This window comes from Capsicum annuum, chromosome 6, assembly GCF_002878395.1.
Source record: "Capsicum annuum cultivar UCD-10X-F1 chromosome 6, UCD10Xv1.1, whole genome shotgun sequence".
Taxonomy (NCBI): Eukaryota; Viridiplantae; Streptophyta; class Magnoliopsida; order Solanales; family Solanaceae; genus Capsicum; species Capsicum annuum.
Window position 1 is genome coordinate 210,551,173 of NC_061116.1, and position 19,243 is coordinate 210,570,415.

Below are 19,243 nucleotides of genomic sequence, written 5' to 3' on the forward strand. Positions count from 1 at the left end.
ACACGAGACACAAGATTTACGTGAAAAACCCTTCAGTGTAAAGAGTAAAAAACCACGGGACCAAAACCTCCACTATAATCACCAAAGAGTTACAATATTGTCCTCCAAAATGGCCAACAAACAAGTGCCAAACAACAAGAAACAATACATAATCCACAGCACCAAACACTAGAGAAATAAAGGAGTGAAAGCACAAAAAATGCAGCTACTATTCGGGAATGAAGAACAGGAGCTACAGGCCATCAAATCAAGATCCGTCAGTTCCTAATCAAAGATTGAGATGAGAGGAACAAGCATTCTAATAATCAGCTCAATCGGACAAGAAACGAAGCGGGAATCGCAATTTGAAGTTGACAGTTGTGGTTGAAATTTAGGTGCGAAAATTAGCTTTATTTTTCTCTCTTTGACTGCTGAAAACTCTCTTTTTGTGATGGTGAATAAGATCTAAAAAGATTAATATATATGCCCATAGTAATGGGCCTATGTGCAAAAGTAGGTTGGTCTAAATTGGGCTTCATTTATCCACATAGGAAGAGAAAAAAACCCAATAACCCAACAAATTATTATTTGGAAATCATAAATATTGATTAATTAGCATAGAAAATCAAAGTGAATAGCACATAGTATATACAAAATACTCTATTATTATGACTGATTAGATTAATTCTCCTTTTCATTTATTAAAGATAGAATATTTATTGAACAAATATTAACAATTTAATTGATTAAAATAATAATCAAAACACAAAGTTTAATTTCTTTAAAAATGTGGCAATTAGTAAAATGGTTTTAGGGATTACTATTTACTTAGGGTGTACACAAAGAAAACTTAACTCTCTTAGTTAATGAAGCTAGACCTTTTTCTTACAGGATTTTAACATTGGAAGAAAAAGCAATTAATCAACAACACTACTCCTAGAATTGCTATATAGACTGTTAACACATTGAATTGCTTATGAGTCACTCGTTCACAACACATGAATTAAATGCCTTTCTGACTCATCACATCTTCTCTCATTCAATGTGATTTACTCACTTATACATCAGTATAGTCTTAGGGGTAAAACTTCTATGCAAAAAGAAAGGCTATATCCGACCTCACCAAATAGTTTTAACTTTGTAAAAGAATTTTTATACAATCAAATCACATGTCCTCGTCATGTATTTAAATCATCTGCAATGAAAATTTTACTTCAATTTAGTCACCCCAACTCTTTTGCCACGATGACTTAGCCAACGACGATTATGTGCCCTTGGGTACGTATGTAAATAGCAACCTAGAAAATAAGATCGAACAAGTGTACTTATGATGAATTAAAGTACAACTATAGTATATAAATTTATTATCGATGTATTAAGTTAAATCTTTACCGACAGAGATTTAAGAAATCACAATGTTCAGAAAGTCAAAAACAGTACCTAATTGCTCGGTGCATAGTCATTATGTGGTGAAGATAAAACTACCTATTAATGGGATTGCGATAGAGGCAAGATGTGACTTCATAAATCATCATTTATGTTAATTAAAGATCCAAGCTAATTAAAGAAATGAAGGATTTTCATCAGAAGAACAATTACAACGACAATATACCAGTAAAATTTCATAAGTGGGGTCTAAGGAAGATAGTATGTGTACGCAGCCTTACACCTCCCTCCCCTATATTAGTTATAATGATAGAAAGATTGTTTCCGAAAGGCCAAAAATGGGAAAGAAAAGAGAAGAAATGATGAACAACGAGAATTTCATATAGCTCATGACCCCAATTAATTACTATTTGTAACTGAGGATTTCATATACATAGAAGTTAGGTAGCTTCAAAATTACACAAAAAATGAACCCAAAATTAAATACAAACAATTGAAGCTCTTAAATAGAGTACGTACTGGGTGAGAGTTCATTATTCCTAACTACTTAATACATACGCAAGTTTAAAGTTTACATGGAATATACACTTTATATGTTCTTGCAAATATCAGAGTTTTTAGATCTGCTCAGGCTATATAATAAAGTAAATAAAACCTATGGAGTCCAAATCCCTAAAAAGTAGTAATAACAACTAATTCAAATACCCAAAAGCTCAACCTGAAACTGCTAGTAAGTTGTTTTGAAGAAATATTTACTCCTCCCTCCGTTTCAATTTACGTGTCTTCCTTATTTTTCTTGAACTTCATGCTCAATCAAATTAAGACAGATAAATTGAAACGAAGGGAGTACTCCTGTACTAGTAACTATCTTTCTTTTTTCTTTTTTTCTTCAAAACAAATCAGCAGTTTCACTCATGGCCATTCCCATCCCAATTCCCATTAACTGATCTTCTTGTTCAGCTTGTGCATTAGCATCATCAAGCAACCACTTCTCCAACAAAGTCAAAGGCACTTGTGTCTCCAAATTTTGCTTGCTCTCCTCTTGATGAATCCCACTTTCTGGCTTGAAATCAGGCAAAATTGGCTTGCTTTCAACTTGGAAAATCCCAGCATTGTTATTCTCAGGTGTACTGATCAAATTACCACCCTCATCGATCGACACGGACTGCGATACATCCGAATTATTAGATGAATTGAAGCTAAAGAGCGAGTCCAAACCTTGTGGGGGTGCAACGTTTACGGTCCCTTCACTAGGGCTAGAACTCGAAAGCGCACCGACTGATAAATTGTTATTCAAGGACATTTGTTGAGTGATTTTCGAGCTACTTGAAGAGGTGGAATTGGGTGAATTTTTCATCCAATTTTGAAGCAGCTTAGCAATGTTTTCAGCACTTGATGCATAGGTCATAGATGCTTGAACTGCTGGTTGTTGTTGTTGTTGTTCTTCAGGATTAATGGGAATAGTTTTATTTGGAGAGGTGTCAAGTGATAAAGCCTCACAAAGAGCTTGTTTAGCAGTGTGAATGTCTGTTTGAAGCCTCCTTTCCCATTGACCTTTTGAGATTCTTGATTGAGATGATGATGATGATGTTGATGCTCCCTCTTGATGATTGTTTTCATGATCATGAGCATCATTACCATGGCTTTCAACCTTCTTATTCAGCTTCTTTTTCAAATGAGTGTTCCAGTAATTCTTGATATCATTGTCGGTTCTTTGTGGAAGGTATGAAGCTATGGCTGCCCATCTACACCAAAAAAACATTAACACATAAATCTTAGTTTAAAATATAACAATTTAAATCTCATCCCAAGTAGAACAAAATTAAATAAACACTAGTATCATAAAATAGGAATTAATGACGAACAAATTTTGTAGCTAGACATCAAACTCTATTGTTGATCCTATTCAGCATCGAATTATCAAAAAAAATTGTTAGCTATGACAATTTAACAACGGTTCAGCACGAAGTTTTTAGCTAATTCCAATTTTTTGAAGTGAAATAGTATTCATGTTTTAAAAAAAAAAATCGATTTAGGATGATTGTAGAAAAAGAGAAGTGAAAACTGAATTAACACTTAATATGTGTCACTTTCACCAATAATTTTGGGCTAACTTTCCGTTCATACTATCAAAAAATGAGATTCTTGCTGAATTCGAGTTTGCTGCTTCAACCATTACCAAACTAAACCATAAAGCTATAAACAGCTTGATTTCTCAACAAACAAAAAAAAATTGAATCCAACCCTAAAAATAATTTTTTTTTTTTTTTAAATAAACATATAAGCTATTTTGAATGTTGATTTTTTAGTACCTATTGCCAAGAAGAGCTTGAAGGTGGATAATCATTTTCTCTTCATGTTCAGTAAAGTTTCCACGTTTGATCCCTGGCCTCAGATAATTAGTCCATCGGAGTCTACAACTTTTGCTGCATCTTAGCAAACCTGAAATAAAAAAAAAATCATCAAATTAATTGGCATATATTCATTAAAATCAAGAAGTTGTGTGATGGAGCTGCAGAAAAATTAATTACACATATTTAATGATTCCAACCAACCCCAAAAAAAAACCATCAAAAAGAAAAAAAAAAAAAAAAAAAAAAAAAATTCCAACAAAACTAAAAAAAAAAAAAAAAAAAAAAAAAAATAGTACCAGTATTAGTTGGAATATTTCTCCAGTTACCAGGACCATGTTCTTGGATATATGAAACCAAAATGATATCTTCTTCTGGTGTCCATGGTCCTTTTTTCACCCCAGTTTTTTCACAACAAGGTGGCCTTCCCATTTCCAATATCAAACAAACAATTCTTCTATGATTTCAACAACCAAAAAAAAAAAAAAGGGGACTTGATTTTCTTGATTTTTTTTTCTTATCTAGATATGTTCATAGGACACAAGTGAAACTACTACACCTATGAAGAAATGTTAAGACAAGGGTCTAAATAGAAGGAGGGGTCCTTGTCTATATATATATATAAAAATAATTGAAGAAGAGACCAAAGGTGTGTTGTAAATACTAGCTGACTTAAGATGATGAAAGAGAGGGTAAAAGAGCTATTATCTTTTAAAGAGTCAAAACTGGATAGCACTTAGCATTTACTCTTTTGCTTGCTAAAGAATTAAAAAAAAAAGTCAGTTGTTTATATTACTTGTGCTGTAGCAGTCGTATTTGTATTTACTCTTTTATCTCTTCACTAAACCACGTGGCATTCATTCTAATTGACGATATTTATTACGCATTAACAAATTCGAACTAAACTCATTTTACCTTTTGTTAATCTTGTATATTTGTACTCCTTCCCTTTCTCTTAGATTGTTGGTCGTGTTTCTCTTTTACACGTCTCTCAAGAAAATAATACTCCATATGCTTTGTTTCGATTTATTTGTTTGATCTTGAACTTGGAGCGCAGTTTAAGCATGTATATTGTACATTGCACCATATTCCAAGTGTATTTTCAGACTATTAATTGTCTTTGGAGCTCAAAAGTACTTTTTGTTCCCATTACATAAGTAATATGTGAAAAATCATTTCTATTGGCAGTAAAAATTTGAATCTAATATATAAGGTTACGTAATATTATTTGCTTTAACGATTGATCAATCGAGGGCAAGTTTTGAAGTGTATTTTTCAAGGTAAAAATTCTACTTAGTACGTACCTGATTTTGTAATCAATAGCCGATTAGACTTCGGAGGAATACAACGTTGGTAAAATTTATCCGCATTCAATATTTACATCAAATTAGTATGTTTTTATCATATGGCGTTGTCCTGCTTAATGTGAAGTCCAAACTTGCCTTCTGCTCAAGCCTCAAGCCTAGTTGTTTGATAGATACATATTGTTATATAGTAGTAATTTTCTTTGACTCAATTGTATGATACAGTTTTATTTTTAGAAAAGATTATTCATAGTCTTTCCAGATAAGAATATCACCTTCCTATAATTAGAAACAACCTAACTTTAAAATTCTCTTTTATGAAATGATGTATAGAAATACAAATACTGAGTTTCTCTTATACCACAAATTTCAAAATTATTCCTTTTTTCTTAAATTTTGGTGTCAAATCAAATAATGTCACATAAATTAAAACGAAGGAATCACTATTTACAGAAACTGATATATCAGAGAAGTGATCGAATTTCAATTTTGAAATATCAATCAATTGAAATTAAGAGTTTTGCAATTGAAAGATGGATCTTTTCACGTGGTCTTTAAAACTCTTAAAAGAGAAAAAATGAAACAACTTCAAAAGTGTTCACGGTTATTGTTTAGTAATTTCAACTTGATTAGGACAATACATATTTGGACCAGAAAAATGTTAAAGCTATGATTATAATGGCAGCGAATTAGGATATTCATGTAGTATTGTTACACAAAAAAAATGTCACTTCAATTAAAAATTGGACCACTAAACATCATTGGCTAGCTTCATTATCAACTTTGTTAGATTAGGTTAAATTTAAGATGATTTTGAATTTCAGGGACCCTATTCTCTCCATTAGTCACCCTTTTAATAAATAAACATAAACCGTACTATTCTTATGGACTTGTAAACTGCAATTAGCTAATAACCAACATTAATTTTGCCTACATAAAATCAGGAAAGATACGTCTAAGTCCAACTTGCACCTCAAAATTAGTCCTTTGACAATGTGAGGAGGATCAGCTGCATAAACATTTAATTTCTAGCTACATTTGCATCTTGTAATAATTAATTTCCATGAGCTAGCTACATTTAATTTTTGGTCTCCTTATATGGTCTTGGGCAATCCTCCCCTCATGAGCTAGCTTTTGAGGTTGAGTTAGGCCTAAGGTCCATTTCTTTATCAAATCAACGCATTTATTATCCCTGAGTTGATTTCCTTCCCTAAATATATATGTTGTGTAAGCATGGCGCAAGCAAGCTATTGAAAAACATGTTAATGAATAGTCCTAGTTAATTACTCACTTATGGTCACTTGTACAAATAACAAAAATGTAGGTGAATCGGTGCAAGCAACCTCTTCTCCATAACCCTTGGTAAGGTAGTTGGGAAGAAGAGGGAAAGACAAAAATGGCTTTCACACAAAATAATGGATAAGAATTTAATTTGAAAAAATAAGAAGAAGCAAAAGTCAAAGAAGAAACTTTGTTTTGCAAAACTGCTAATGTTTAAGTAGAAGACAAACTAGAACAGCTAAAAGTCTACTAATCACTTTTTGTTCTTATATTTGATGTGTGAAGTGAAAAAGTAGTGAACGAATTGGACTTGAGGTGTTGGGATGAGATTTGACACAGGCCTAGCTCCTGTGTTGTGCAAAATTTACATATTTCTCTAGCAGAATTCATCGGCAGACACTTTAAGTGGACATCATTTTTTACTTAGGTTTGTACAATTTAAACGCTTGTAATAGGACCCAATAACTGTATCGTTTTGTCACAAATGTGTTTACTATATGAGGGTCACTTGTTCATAAACTCATAGTTTTGTTAGAAGTGACATGAGCGTGACAAGGAAGACGACTACATGAGGGGAAATTGAGCTCATTTGGGTCCTCAACATTAACTACTTGGGTTAAAAATATCAATTGTACTTGCAATGTGATCAATTTCGATTTTTCAAGAATATAGATTTAATTCTTAATGTTTCAATATAAATTTTGAAGTTTAAGGTATAGTACGTTAATCTCCTACTTATACTTCATTAAATTTAACCTCTACATTGTCAAAATAAGCTCAATTTTCACTATTTATTTATTTTTAGCAACATTTGCAAGGATGCCATAAATTTCAATTGCTCGAGTTAATTTATTTTGACAAAGAAGGTGATGCCAAGGTAATTATATAGTCAAATAATGGATGTTAGCATGTGTGAATGAAACTATGGAATTAGGTATTCACGTTTAAATTAAAAATTATTCGAATAACTTTTTTTTTTTTTTTGAGTTTATTCAGAGAGGAAAAAAGAAGACTAGAATTTCTTTTCATTATTATTTCTTGCAAATATAGAAAACCTGAAAGAATGGTTCCGAATGAGAAAGTCAAGATATTCATACTGAAGTTTTCATATATGATGAGTTCATCTCTTCAATACTTTTGGATAAGCATTCGGTTATGACTTATGAGTCGATAGTTTTGAAAGTAGTCATAATATATATATATATATATATATATATATATATATATATATCAAAAAATTACCAAGAACATATAACACATCTTAAAGAATTCATCCCAAACCTTGCAAAGAAAAGAAATTCTTTGTAAAAACTCATTTGAAAGTCAAATCGACTCGAATGGACTAAAGAACACACCCTTTGTGTTCAAAACTTAAAAGAAGAATGTGTTAATCTTCCAAAGTTTAGGTAACCAAAACCAGAGGACAATTTAGTCCTACAAATAGATGCCTCAGACCATCATTGGGGAGCATTATTATATACATATATACATATATATATATATTAGATTAGATGTACGCGCTTTGCACATGTACTTCACTTTATTGTGTTCAAGTGTTACATTAAATAAGATATTTGTTTAAATAATAAAGATGAATACAATAATTAAATTCAACATCTTTTGGAGAATTTATTTAATAAAACCTAACATTTACAAAAAAAAAATTCTCAAAGCCGATTGACATTCATTTACCACCTGTAAACTGCAATAAAACAATACGATGATAGAGACATCAAAACAATATAATTAAATTTAATTTTTATACAAAAAAATTCTCAAAACCGTCTGATACTCAATCTACCACCAGTAAACCATAACAAAATAATATGACAATAGAGATATCAAAATAATACAACTAAACTTTACCTTTACACAAAAAGAATTCTCAAAACAGAGATATAAAAATAATATAATTAAACCTAACTTTTACCTAAAAAAATTCCTCAAAGTCGATCGACATTCATTCCCCACATGTAAATTCATCTACGACCTGTAAACTACAACTAAATAATACAATAGTAATCACAAAGCTTCAGTTTGATGAAAATAATTCTTATCTGAGCGAAAATTTTAACACTAAAGAATGACTTGAATGAAAACAAAGAAGATATATATACACACACGTTGAATTCTATTATATTGACAAAAATAGTGAAGAAGTTGAGGGTTAGAAAATTAAGCATCCATCAATCATATATGAGCATCAATCATATTTTCACAACAAGTAAACCAACTTTTTGTCTAGTTTAATGTGTATCTCAATATTTATAGAAGTATTTTCTTAATAAAGTCCTATTTTAGGAGTATTTTTTTATCCTATTTTAGAAATATTTCTCTAATTGATCAGTACAAAGGAAAATATTAATTGATTCTTCTTCCGTATATTTTAAGAGACCCATATATTTTAGGCTAGTTAATATAATAAAAATAATTAAATAATAAATTAAAGAAAATAGTGAAAAGACAGTTTTGTCTAAAGGAGGGTCTTTTAATAAAGGACAAAAAGTTCAAATAACTTTTCTAAGGGATTTCACACTTTTAATATTACTAGTTCAGGTGTACGCGTCTTGCGCGTGTACTTCACTTTAATGAATTCAAACATTACACTAAATGGAATATTTGTTTAAATAATAAAGATGAATATAATAATTAAATTTAATATTTTTTGAGTATGTAAAGATGGAGAATTTATTTATTAAACTTAATTTTTACCAAAATATTTTTAAAAGTCGATCGACACTCATCTATCATTTGTAAATTGCAACAAAACAATACAACGATAGAAAAATTAAAATAATACAATTAAATTTAATCTTTACACACAAAAATTCTCTCAAAGTCGTCTGAGACTCATCTATCTACCACCTGTAAAACAATAACAAAATAATATAATAGAGATACCAAAATTATACAGCTAAACCTAACCTTTACATAACTAAATTCCACAAAGTCAACCAACATTTATCTATCAACTGTAAACTGCAACAAAATAATACGATAAAAGTGATATCAAAACAATACAATTAAACTTAAATTTTACACACAAAAATCTTTCAAAGCCGATTGAAATTCATTTACTAACTGTAAACTACCACAAAATAACAAACTAATAGAGATATTACGATAATACAATTAAATCTAACCTTTACCTAAAAAGTTTTTTCAAAGCGGACCATATTCATCTAGCATCTGTAAATTAAAATAAAACAATAAGATAATAAAAATATTAAAACAATACAATTAAACCTAACCTTTACACAAGAAATTCTTCAAAGTCAACCAAAATTCATCTACGACCTGTAAATTATAAAATAAAATATAATAGTGATCACAAAATTTCGATTTTGATTCAACTAACACATTATTTTTCACACACGTGTATTGCGCGTGCATCACATGTTAATTAGTATAATATTTTGACATGTTACTCACATTATCAAAATGTGTACCATGAGTTACTCAACTAAATATGAATCTTGTATTTCCTCTAATAGGCAGTATATATAGAAAATAAAAGCATCTAACAAATATTACGTATGAATTGAAATAATTGAACTCACCTTAAAATTTATAAGAAAATAAAAGAATGTAAGAACTTTCAATAAAAATTAATATTGTTATGGACCTTAAATTCCTTACGTGAGCAAATTAATGACTTTGAAAATAATTGTAATACAATTTTTTTTAAAAGAATTATATGGCTTCCTTAGGATCTTGCACAGTTGCATCGAGTGCTATTATGAAACGAACCTATAATATTGTAAAAATGACGGCAGCTAATTGTGACTTTAATAGCCTCTTTAGCACTCGGACTTTATTATAGAACAAACATTGTTAGGGTTTTTCTTCTTTTTTTCTCACTTTCAAGTTTTATTTACGTCTCTTTTTGCCTTTTTTTTTCTACAACCTGAATTTTTAGCTTTTTTCTTTTACACGTTTAGTCATTTATATGTTTTCCTTAAATAAAAACTTAAACCAAGAATTGATACGAATAGAATAATTTTAAAAAAAAATAAAAAATAGTAAAAGATGATTTAGTCTAAAGCGAAGTCTCATATATTTTTGGAAGTCTAGTAAAAAGGAAAATATTAATTAATTCTCCTACCATATATTTTAGAAGTCTCATATATTTTAGGAAATCTAGTTAATATAATAAAAAATAATTATATAATAAATTAAAAAATAATGAAAAGACAGTTTTATCTAAAGAAAGTCTTTTAATGAAGGACAAAAAGTTCAAATCACTTTTTTAAAGGGTTTCACACTTTTAATATATATATATATATATATATATATATAATTTTATTTGTTGTAGCATGAGTCTTTCTTAATTATTGTAAAGTATGTGATCATTTTATTTATTAGAAAAGAAAAGATTTTAAATTACACCCTCACTTGCATAATTGCGTGAAAATTTTCTTTGAAAATGAGTAGCGATAAAATCGAATAATGGCCATTGTTTGATCAGATACTATGTGTGACCATCTCATGATCTTATAGATTAAATTAATAGTAAGATTAATCATATACTTTACTTTATATGAATAATTATTATTAATTATTATTTATGGTTATCTTTATATGAATTCACAATGTACAAATTCTTTACCCCGATAATATAATTTAATATAATTAAATTTATGTTAAATGATGCTGGCATCATATTCTTACCAGATGACCTCAAAGGAAGTTCTTTCTCATTTTGAATTTTCCCACAATAATCTTCCATGGTTTCGAAGAAAAACCATCATATTGTTTTCCATTAACTAGGACCAAGAAAATACTATAATGAAAATTCTCAAGAGTAAATATATATGACGTTTTCTTCTTGACGTTATATTCATAAATAATTACTCAAGGTTGACCACTCCTTTAGAAAGATGTATATGGAAGAAACAAATGATATATCAAGAACTCATCCGTTACAAATGATGGACCTAAGATGTTCACACTTGGTATTTTTAAAAAATGTTAAAGCTTGTTTTATTATTAATTACTCCCTTCGTCTCAATTTTTGCGACTCGTTTCTTTATTATATATGACAAAAAGAATGATCCATACATATTTAGCTTACAGGTTAACTTTAAACTTTCTATTTACCTTCTTTTATACCACACATTTCAAAAAGAAAAAAAAAAAATCTTAAACTTCATGTTTCGATACATTCACATAAATTGAGACAAAAATAAATTTATCTTCCGCATTTAAATTAAAGTCAATTGTCTGCGGTTCACTTTTGAACAAAGAGGGCTCTCCAATAGTTACATTGGAAATATTAAGTTTGGTCTAAGAAGATCCACAGAACCAAACGAAGATTTGTAGCTTTCTGTTTTGACTGGTTCTTAATTTGCTAAATATTATATTCTATGTATATGAATAATTAAATACCAAGAATTTAATTATTATTGGGGGAGAATTAAAGTAAATGGATGTGGACTCACTAGGTTTCTGACTTACGTACCCCCCTTCGTCAACAAGTCAATGAGTCAATGTACATTAACATGAAGTCATACGTATAGATATACGGAAACTTCCGGTATGAATTATATGTAGGGGCGGATCCAAGATTTTCAGTGAAGGGGTTCAGTAGTACATATACGGACTAGTCGAAGGGGGTTCAACCTCTACTATTTATACATAAAAAATTTTATTACTATGTAAAAATAATATAATTTTCCAATGAAGGGGGTTCGGATGAACCCCTGGACCCAATGTAGATCCACCACTGAGTATATGTATCAATACAATATGTAAGCGCTTCGCATCGAGTGGTAGACTCCCTTAGACTTGGTCCACTTTTTAATTATACGTATGTTATACTAAAAATAGATATTCATTTTATTTGTTCAGTATAAAAAATCAATGTATAATTTGCCACATTAGTTTCTAATTATACGCTATACAAAAAATACAGCTTAGGAAAGAAGAATTCCATGGTAAACTTTTTTTTTTCTAACTTTAATTTCCAAGTAAGCAAAATAAAATTTGTTTGAGTTTTAATATGACATGACATTTGTTAATTTTGAAGGGTAAAAGTGAGTCAATACATTAATGTTAAAGGGCATTTTTGAGCCCAAATCAAACGAATGGTATATTTGATCTGTTTTCAATAGTTATTGGGTAATTTTGATCCTTTTTCCCTCCTTGAATATATGGCCAATTTTTTAAAATGTAATTTTTTATGGTATGTTATATTATGTGTTCTCTATCAAACACTTTGCAATATTATTAAAAAAAAAAAAAAAAAAACTAGAACAAACGATGCTATTATAATGAATTACTCCACACGTATATTTTAACAGATATTACGGGAGACAGATACCTCTATAATTAATTCGAGAAATTAAAATGAAGATACGATAAATGTTCTCTAGGTTGCATGTGAGTTTCAAATTTCAATGTTAACAATGTTTATAAATCAGGTTATTCTAATTTATCTGTTTTATGTACATGGTACTTTATCTTATTTCTAAGCTGATAAATCTCTTATTTTAAAGAGATTTATCTATAAATATTCTGTGAATTACATGCATGATAGTATAAAAAGTTATTGAAAAAATATATCAAAATCACCCTTGAACTTGTCGTCAAAATTTACTTTAATCATTAAACTTAATCTGTAATTATTTATCCCCTTATGAATTCTAAAGTGAATTTTTTATCACCCTAAAAAAACTATACCACTCTCACTATGGAGCCCACGTCATTACCAAATCAGTGTCACATCAGTGCCATGTCATTACCACATAAAAGATTATAATTTTTTAAAAAATAATAATCTCACACACATATTATCTTTATATTTTTTTAAAAAAAAGCAAAAAACATAGAGATATATATGTTCTATTTTTATGTATATACTAGTATACGTACCCGCGCGATGCGCAAAATATTTTTTTTATAATTTTTTATGATTAAAAAAATATTAACTTGTTCATATAAATTTAATTAATTTCCACTGTATAAAATTAACATAGTTCAAAGTCAATGAAATATTAAAAATAAATATTAATAGTGAAATTACAACTCATACCTAATAACAAACCACAATTTTAATTGTTTACATGTTTTGATATTAAAAGAACAATATCAGTATTGACTAATTTTTAAAAAATAGTAAATTATAATATATTAAGTAATTATTAATACCGTTATCGAACTTTTAACTTTATATTTTTAATCAATTAAAAGTTCTAATTATATCCCTTAGCTTCCATTTCATTTTTTTTTTAATCTATTAATTCATCTTCATCTGCACTTTTTAAAATAAGATGTCATCTTTCAATTTCATTTAAACACTAAAAATACTTAACTTTGTCAATTACAAAACTTCTAATTTTAATACACTCTAATGTACAAATAATATTAAAATATTATTTCTAATTAATTCAAATTAAAGTATCTCAATTCTCAGTGAAATTTTGATCTATAATATTAAACTATTTTTATTTTGATTTATATTACATACTTTTCGATTTAGCAAGTCACCAAAAGAATGAAGCATTTATATATTAAGTAAAATAACTATAAAATGATAATTTCACCTACAAAGAAATTATATATTGCGAGTATAAATATGTATAACTACTTATATTATAAATTTTGAAAGTTTTATTAAATATTTAAAATTCATACCCATTTCAAATATTTCATATAAATTGAAAAGAAGTGATTAAAAATTATAGGAAATAATTTATAAAAAATTAAATTTTATACGTATAAAATAATTAAATGCGGCCATTGGGCCATTTATTAAAAATCAAAATAATTATCAAAGTACTTAGACAGTAAGATCCAAGCCCAATTATCAATGTTAAAGACCCAAGATCAATTATTAATGTAAGAAATATCTAAAAATACAGTGGCAAGAGTCTCTTCTTTCTAATCCTAAAGGCAAAAATAAAAAATGAAAAGTATACACTGTTTCTCTTCTTCTTCACATCTTCGATCGATTTTCATCACTCTATATTTTTTCGATTTCATCAACTATCGTATCTAATCAGGTAATATTTTATCATTTATGAGTTATCTTGTTGTTTCTCACTCTTGTTCGATCTTGAGCTTCAAACAATCAAACTTTAAAATAAACTGCTTTAAACCAAATACAATTCAAGTCACCTTAAACTCGCACCACGTGCTAAGTATTTAGGTTCGAATGGAGTTATATCCAAGTTGTGGTTATTATTTTTTGGGTGTTTGAGCTCAGATCTGTTAATGAAAAATATATTCCAATGTACTACCCTCATTATTTCACCTATTAGCTTCAAGGGAATGAACTCCATTTGTGGTTGATACTACCCAATCAAATTTTAGATATGTTAATTATATGTACCTATTTTCCTTCATATTTTGTTTTTCTTTTACTATATTTCATGTATCTACTGCATGTACTTGTCACCAATTATGTTATCTCCTTTTAAATTCTTAGGAATATCCTTTGATGTTTTATTCGAAATGTGTTGTTAATTATATCGATTTGAGTTAATCAATTGCTGATGAGTATTATCGATACTTCATGGGGTTATGTACTACATTCTGTAAATACTTGAGCAAGCAAGTGTAGTAGTTTTTTTGTCAAAAAAACTAAATCAGAGATTGCAAAGTTGTCCAAGAAGGTGGTAAGATTTTATACTTCTTTTTTCTGTTTTGGTGGATGGTGCATAAAGGTTATATGAAATTTTACACAAAGTCAAATTTTGTGCAAGCAATCAAGAATTCTGAAGTTCTAAATTTTTTTCTTTTTCTTCCTCCTATTGAGTATAGTTTCTTGATAAAAGATCAATTTTTGAGTCTTTAATAAAGGCAAAGTGAAGAGTAGAAAGATTCTGTTCAGTTAAATTTATTGTATAGTAAAAAAATAGAGATGCTCTCCACTTTTGCATGATTTTTGGATAGGTTTTTTGGAGATATATTTTTTCTTTCTTTTATATTTAGTTTGGCCAGTAGCACTATTAATCTTGTTGTGTAAGTGATTAGTTTGAGCAGTGTCATTGTTAGTTTTATTGTGAAGTGATTCTAGTCGTCAAAGAACTGATCATCTATGCTAAGGGGACTCCAATTAAAATTCTTGTTTGGCCAAATGTAGAGCAATACTTGAAACTTAAAAGACCTTCCTTGTAATAGAACATTACTTTATGGTTAGAAATTTTAGACTAATAAAAGCAACAAACTAGAAATTTTAGTATTATGTCTAGGAACTAATTTAATGCAATCTGGTGAAATAGTGTATTCTAGTGATGCAGGATTCTATACAGTTATTACAAATTCTAGGATACGTACTCGCATACTAATTTGTTTAGCAAAGTATTCTCAAGCTGCAACTCATTTTCAGTTAGCAAAATAATTTGTTTCTCAATTTTTTTAACTTTTCTATTATTGTGTTCATCAAATTCTTAATTTTTAATTTTAAATTCTCTGTCCAGCTTCCATCTAGACAAAGCCGATAAAAGTAAAGCCATTGATCTTAATAAGAAGGTGTGCTCTCCTATCTCAGCAGCTCCCATGTGTTTAGTGTAATCCATTCTAACCTGGTCACGTAATATAGAAAAAATTAATTTATTTTTTGATGTTGCAACTTCTATTTCTTTAGCAGATTGTGTGACTGAGTTTTCTAGTTCTCTTTATAAATTATATTGCTTTGGTTATCCTGGAAAAAGTTTCTGTTAGGTACAAAGAATTAATTCTTGGCCGACTTCATCTTTTGGTTATTCTTGACTTCAATATGAGAATCATTTAATCAGGCCATCTTTTAACTTAGCATGGTGCTCTGTAGGTTGAACTTTGCACCATGTTTGTCACTGCAACACTAATTTACTTTTTTATCAAGGTGGATTGCTGCACCATGTACTTGCTGCTCTTAGAGTCATATTTCACTTTTGGAATACTAAGAGTTTATTGAGTTTATCAAGTTTGAATGTAAAGTTACTATGGATTAGTTATTTTCATGTATCCCTAATGGCTCTTATTGTGCATACATGTCTCCGAAAATGATAAAAAGTTACAATAACTACAAATTCTTTTCTGCCTGAAACAGTAATGAAGTTATATAGATATGTGCATATCAAGCATAAACAAAAGAATCAAATTAATAATAAATTGACTGTGGATGGAGATCAAAATATCCCCACAATCCTCAACAGTTAGGAAGTGAGATTCAATAATCACTGCCTATGCTATTAGGAAGTGAGAGTCAATAATATCTGCCTATGCTATTCTAATTCATGAATTTCCTACAGTTGGGAGCTCCACAAAGATAGGGGACTTTAAGCTCATCATTCTGATCAACCTCAAATCTATAATCAAATGTTAACTCATCCTCTGCTAAAACATCCTTTTTAGCTATAAGAATAATCCGATCCTCGTCTTCTTCAAGACTTATGATCCCTGCAAAGCAATTTGGCATGCATGAGTGGTTGATTAGTCTTGCAATGTTTTCTTTCATGATTGCATCAATCACTACTTCATCATTTATTCTGAAGAAGTAACAGTGCTTTCCTTGAGACCTATATTGGCGTTCTCTAAGGTCAGAGACACTGCTCGTAATCCTCTCACCAACATATTCAGTTTCCAATTGATTCCTGAATGCGATCACCCGGCAAACAAATAATATTTCATATATGAGCGTATTATAAAGCAAATAAAATTGTTAAAATAAAATATGCATAAATTACATATAGCTTTTCGTCTTGCAAAAGCATTTCTAATGATAACAGTTTATCGGGATTTTCATGTTCTGAAATATTCCACAATCGTACTATGTGAACTTTTAAGTTCCATTGCATTTTTGTATTTGATATCTCATGAATGAAGTTAATTTTAGTAGGTATTTTTTTACTGGATATTGACAACTCTGTATTTTATGGGGATGTTACTGAAACTATCGATTTATTTATTTAATGATGCTTTATTTTTTGAATTGTATAGTTGAGATAAAGATGAATAACATAGTTTCAAATTTAAATTAAATTATGATAAGCATGAGTTGAGATAACAATTACAGGCTAAAATTAGGGAGGAAGTTATAGTTAAACTAAATACAATATTATTGTGGCTTTTTAGTTATCATTATTCGTGTGAACTCATCGGCAAATGGAAGACTCCAATATCACGTTTTGTTGTAATTCTTATTAATTAGTTTTTATTAGATATTGGCAACACTGTAGTTTTTGCGGATTACTACTGAAACTATTGATTTATCTATTTTATGATGCTACTTTATTTTTGAATTGTATAGTTGAGATAAAGATGAATAATATAATTTCAAATTTAAATTAAATTATGATAAGCATGGGTTGAGATAACAATTACAGGTTAAAATTAGGGAGGAAGTTATAGTTAAACTAAATTCAACATTATTATGAGTTTTTAGTTATCATTATTCGTGTCAACAGCACATCAACAAATGGAAGACTCCACTATCACGTTTTGTTGTAATTATTATTAATTATTTTTTACTGAATATTGACAGTATTGTAATTTTTGTGGATTACTACTTAAACTATTGGTTTATTTATTTTATGATGATGTTTTATTTTTTGAATTGTATAGTTGAGATAAAGATGAATAACATAATTTTAAATTTAAATTAAAATTTAAATTAAATTGTGATAAGCATTTGAGATAACAACTACAAGCTAAAATTAGGAAGGAAGTTATAGTTAAACTAAATTCAATATTATTTTGGCTATTATACATATCCACAAACCTGAGCTGCACTGTAAATTAGTACGGATATGAAATGGTAATTTTTTTTTTAGATTAAAGCTTTATATTTTTAAATCCAAGTAATTATAAAGGTTTTCTTACAATGCTTTAGAACTTGTCCTAGAAAATGTCACGTGGCTTCTTAATAGCTTGTCACGTGGCTTTTTCAGGTGTTTTGTCCTCTGGTTTATAATATATATATATATATATATATATATATAGAACCCCCCACCCCGGCAGCCCTCTCCCACCCCAATTCCTTCTTCTTCTCTTTTTTAACAGTCAAATCCCCCATTAACATCTTTATTTCAACCTTTAATTTTAGCTTACTCCATGTTGTTAACGATCAAATCCACCAACTCAGTCACCCAATTATACAAAATTAAATTCGTCAAATTTGAGAAGTAGATCAATTTAAAGTGAATGGTAAATTAGAGAAGATAAAATTTCAAACAAAGCCATTTTCAGTGTGGTTAACCATCTCCGATATGCCTATGATTTCTTTTGTTCTATTCAACAACCCTTTGATTTCTTTTTGCTCTATTAAACAACCCTTTAGCTCAAAAAATGAAAAGAAAATTATATGTGATCTTCCTAATTTTTTTGCTTGTGCTTCTGTAATGTGGTTGACTGGATTGTTTAACAAAATTTTTAAGACAGCGAAAATGCCCGAGGCTTGGAGGTAGAGTACTATGATCCCTCTTTATAAGAACAAGGGTGACATTCAGAGTTGCAATAACTATAGGGGTATTGAGTTATTGAGTCACTCTATGAAGATTTGGGAGAGAGTGGTTGAGGTGAGGTTAAGACGGATAATGTCTATTTCGAAGAACCAGTTTGGATTTATGTCTGGCCGCTCGACGACGGAGGCAATTCACCTGGTACGGAGGCTGGTGGAACAGTATAGGGAAAGAAAGAAGGACCTGCACATGGTGTTTATCGACTTGGAGAAGGCATACGACAAAGTCCCCAGGGAGATGCTTTGGAGATGCTTGGAGGTGAGTGGAGTCCCGATAGCATATATCAGAGCAATTAAGGACATATATGATGGAGCTAAAACTCAGGTGAGGACGGCGGGAGAAGACTCAGAGCATTTCACTGTCTTGACAGGATTGCATCAGGGATCTACTCTTAGTCCCTTTTTGTTTGCTTTGGTGATGGATGTGTTGACGCGGCGTATTTAAGGAGAGGTGCCTTGGTGTATGCTTTTTGCAGATGATGTAGTTTTGATTGATGAGA

At 29.5% G+C, this 19,243-nt stretch overlaps 1 protein-coding gene across 1 annotated transcript; it reads right to left on the reverse strand.

The window, feature by feature from the left end:
• Positions 1-1,725: 1,725 nt before the first annotated feature.
• On the reverse strand, positions 1,726-4,471 carry LOC107875961 (myb-related protein 306). Its single transcript, XM_016722873.2, has 3 exons — positions 4,016-4,471; positions 3,678-3,807; positions 1,726-3,110 (listed from the first exon to the last, which is right to left on the reverse strand). The coding sequence occupies exons 1-3, from the start codon at positions 4,146-4,148 to the stop codon at positions 2,255-2,257; spliced, it is 1,119 nt and encodes a 372-aa protein (XP_016578359.1). The 5' UTR covers positions 4,149-4,471; the 3' UTR covers positions 1,726-2,254.
• Positions 4,472-19,243: the final 14,772 nt, after the last annotated feature.

Coding starts and splice junctions, on each gene's coding strand:
- LOC107875961 (XM_016722873.2), bottom strand. CDS start 4,148: ATGGGAAGGCCACCTTGTTGTGAAAAAACTGGGGTGAAAAAAGGACCA. Junction 3,808..4,015: donor AAATATTCCAACTAATACTG/GTACTATTTTTT, acceptor TTTTTATTTCAG/GTTTGCTAAGATGCAGCAAA. Junction 3,111..3,677: donor CAAGCTCTTCTTGGCAATAG/GTACTAAAAAAT, acceptor TTTTTGGTGTAG/ATGGGCAGCCATAGCTTCAT.